Here is a 3,703-nt window from a genome sequence, read left to right as displayed (position 1 = left end):
TGAGTGAGGGCGGTGAAAGGGTGAAGAAATGACAGACAGAGAGAATAAGCTGGGCTGAGGTGGATCTTCCTGTGCCTGGCTGAGGCCACAGAGAGAGATCCAGAGGCAAGCTGAGCTTTAATTTTATAGTCAGAGGTAAACAAGGTAGTGTTCACCTTGTGTACAGTGATCCTGTGAGTTTCATTTGTTTTGGCAGCACTTTCTGCACCTCCCACAGCCCATTAGCTACCCAGATAAGATCTAGGGGGTGTCATAAGGCCAAGCCTAATTCTGCTAAGAGGACTGAGCCCTCTAAGCTGGGACTTGTCTGTGGCTTTGCCAACAGGTCGGTCCTAGGCTTAACCCTATAGCCACGCCCTACACCATTGCCCTGAACCCAACCTGTTTAGAAAAGACCTGACCTAGGGACTGAGGGTCACTCGGTGCTGAAGGGCATGACTGTGGCGAACTGACAGGAATTGGTCCTAAAGGAACCTGTGGCTACTGTCACTAATCCTGGGACAGGCGTCCACAGCACAAGCCCAGCTGCTGACCAGGTCTCCTCTCCAGCCCCGATCCTGGGGTTCACTCAGAGCTCTTACAGACCTACAAGAGTTGAACAGGACACCAACATGCAGTGCTCAGGTTTTATTGCAGACGCTGGCCAGCGAAGTGTCAGAGAGAGTTGGTATCAAAATGCCCGTACTGCGCTCATGCTGGATGTGGGGCAGGACTCCTGCAGCTTCTAAGAAGTGTGGCCTTGAGCTCTGCCAGCTGGTTATGGTGACTTTTTTCAGGTGTTTCTTCATGTTGCCTGAGTTGTCCAGGGGTCGGAAGGCTGACTTGCTGTTTACTTTCCACGAACTTTCACTTCAGTGACTGTAGTGGTCTGGATAGTTCTCACATTCGTGGCTACGCCAAAGAGGAGGGCAGCTATGAGGGCAAGCATGCGACCAAAAACGACTCTCAAATACACCAGTGACATATCTCCTGCCCTCACTGACCGCCTTCTTCTTGGAGGGGGTCCGCTGTCCACACTCCCTCCTGCACCATGGTTAATGCACAGGGGAGGGTCCCAGCCTACATGGCAATGGCAGTTCCTGTTATTGTTGCACACGCCCCTGTAGTTGCATTTCGAAGGGGGACAGTTGTAGTCGATGGCCGCCAGAGTAGCATTGCAGAAGCCCTGAAGACAAAAGTTTCCACCGCCGCAGGGAGTACCAGGTCTCACAGCACCAACATCAGTTGTATCTGTCGCACGGTGTGCACCCACGCCAAAACACAAGGACCCCCCTATGATTGAGTGATGGAAGCCCACATGTTCCTGCAACCGAGGCAGATGAGTGACGTTGACACACTGTAGGCGTCCACACATAACGTCAGCGTCCGCACAACCTTTTGGCTGGTATTCATCAGTAACTTTACAGTGTCCAAATCGGTGGCCCTTTTTATTTATGCTGTAGCAGACGTCTGGCGCGCTCAGCGCCCCCTCCCCAAAGATCTCCTTGCAGTGCATACTGCGGTCGGTACAATTGCCCTGATAGCAGTAGCCGTCCTCAGTGCACGGGGTTCCATCTTGCAGATAAAAGTCACTGGGGCACCTCGTGTCCTTCCCCAGGCAGTACTCCGGAAGGTCACAGATGTTCTGGATCGGTCTGCAGAGTGTCCCTGCAGGCGAGTGGGTGCAGTTTGCACAGCACGTTTCTCTGTTACAGATGCTCCCAGGTGTGAAGCTGCAGTCACTTTCACAGCATGTGTTGCTGTAACACTGCTTGAAGGTCCCACAGTCACACTGCTCTTTGTCTTCCACCACAGAGTTTCCACATCGAATGGATGTCAGGCTACTGTTTGAATATGCCAGCGGCCCTCTTTCTTTGAAGAGGCAGCGTTGTATATTATTATTAAGTACATGTTGTGTGTGTACAAAGGAGCAGTTACTGAATGAATCTGTCAATACAGGGTATCTGTACATGATGCAGGTGGCCCTTCTCTGGCAAACACAGTCCATTGAATCTAACCACAGACCAAAAGAGGTCCCTATATGGTGGGAGGCTATAATTGATAACAGTAAATAATGTCTGGATAGTTGACCTAGAAAGATCAGATTTTTATGCCCACACAGCGAGTATGTAACTGGTTTAAAATCAAGCTCATGGGGTCCATCTCTTTTCACAATTAAGGCTGGATATGTGTCATAAGGCCTAAAAATTTTGTCAGCATAATTCTGAGCAAATGGACCCCGTGGCACAGCATAATTGTTCATATCGGCTGGCTCTCCCTGATTGTAAATGACAATGAGGCCGATGTAGTACCTCAGATTAAGACCTCTGAACATGGCGTCTATTATACTACCTATATGTACCAGGTATTGGGCACACAGTGACACATTGTTGTACAGAGTATAAATGGAATGGGCACACATAAGACAGCCTTTCATAGCTCCACTGTGGGATGCATAGATCTTACTGCTGATCCTGGAGGCTGCACTGGGTTTCGGGTCAGAGAACAGTGGGTACCTCTCAGCCTTGTGTCCCAGACTGGACATGGGTCCTATGGCGTGTGTGTCGGCTACGATCTGAGAAATGGTGTGCTCAAACCTCTGGGAATCCTTGAGGGGTTTGATTTCATAGGCAAGGTCATCCACCTTCATGATGCCTTCCAGGCCCCCATAGCACGTGTCCACGGTGACCATGGAGAGAGGGACATCCTCCAGGTAGCCCAGGTAGTAACAGTCGAGAGGGAAAAAGGGGTAGTCCACCTGCAAGGCTCTCTGGTCATCCTGAGTCATCATCACCACCTGTCCAGGCCAAAAGAGTCTCTTGCGCCGCATGTGGAGGACGTGTCTCTGGCCCCCAAACCTCAGGCTGTAGGAGAGCCAGCCTGCTGCCCGCACGGCTTTGCTGTGGTGCAGCTCCTTCCTGGGAATCACCACCTCGGAGGAGATGTAGCGCCAGGAGGGGCGACCTTGAGAACACTGGGTGGGAGCCATCACCACCCAGAGCCCAAGCAGCAAGAGGGGTGTCCTCAGGGTGACGGGGCCGCCTGCCAGCCTCATGCCCTCAGTGGGGGAGAATCGTCGATGGGAACGGAGAGAGGGAAGATCCTCAGTGAAGCCTGGTCCCCACCATCTGCTGTGGCCACTTCCTGCCAAGGGCATAATGACAGAAAACCTACCCTGGCTGGGGCAACTGAGGCAACAATGACAGGGTGTGGCAGTGGGTGGGGCTGGACAGGCATTCAGCTTGGGTGGAGGTGGGGGAGGTGGGAACCCTGTCTGTGAATGCTGAGGTGGAAATAAGAGACAAGGAAGCAGACCCATGTCTCCATTGCATACATGTCAGGCTTCCCTCTAGCTACTTGCACACATGTTATGTAATTACAGCAAAGTTAAATTCCCAACCGTTGCCCTGACCGGTTTGGCCCAGTCGATAGAGCATCGGCCTGCGGACTGAAGGGTCCCAGGTTCGATTCTGGTCAAGGGCATGTACCTTGGTTTCGGGCACATCTCCAGTAGAAGGTGTGCAGGAGGCAGCTGATCGATGTTTCCCACTCATTGTGTTGTGGACCAACATTCGCGAGAATAAGACCACCAACTCCAATTGGGTCTTAAACCTGAGCTGGCCAGCGACTACGGTTACAGCACCCTGCCGAAGCAGAGGCTGAACTGCAGTGACAACTACAGAGGTACATTTTATTATTAAATTCTGTGGAGGCCCAGAGACAA

General features: G+C 52.0%; 1 protein-coding gene across 1 annotated transcript; it reads right to left on the bottom strand.

The window, feature by feature from the left end:
- Positions 1 to 829: 829 nt before the first annotated feature.
- LOC102766793 (disintegrin and metalloproteinase domain-containing protein 21-like) lies at positions 830 to 3,034 on the bottom strand. The gene has a single exon (XM_006776606.1). It carries the CDS (start codon positions 3,032 to 3,034, stop codon positions 830 to 832), a length of 2,205 nt encoding a protein of 734 aa, XP_006776669.1.
- Between the last annotated feature and the right edge of the window lie 669 nt (positions 3,035 to 3,703).

This window comes from Myotis davidii, unplaced genomic scaffold, assembly GCF_000327345.1.
Source record: "Myotis davidii unplaced genomic scaffold, ASM32734v1 scaffold6389, whole genome shotgun sequence".
Taxonomy (NCBI): Eukaryota; Metazoa; Chordata; class Mammalia; order Chiroptera; family Vespertilionidae; genus Myotis; species Myotis davidii.
This window is presented reverse-complemented; position numbering and strand designations above follow the sequence as displayed.

What these genes read in the sequence shown, in the direction of transcription:
- LOC102766793 (XM_006776606.1), bottom strand. Translation starts at nt 3,034, where the DNA reads ATGAGGCTGGCAGGCGGCCCCGTCACCCTGAGGACACCCCTCTTGCTG.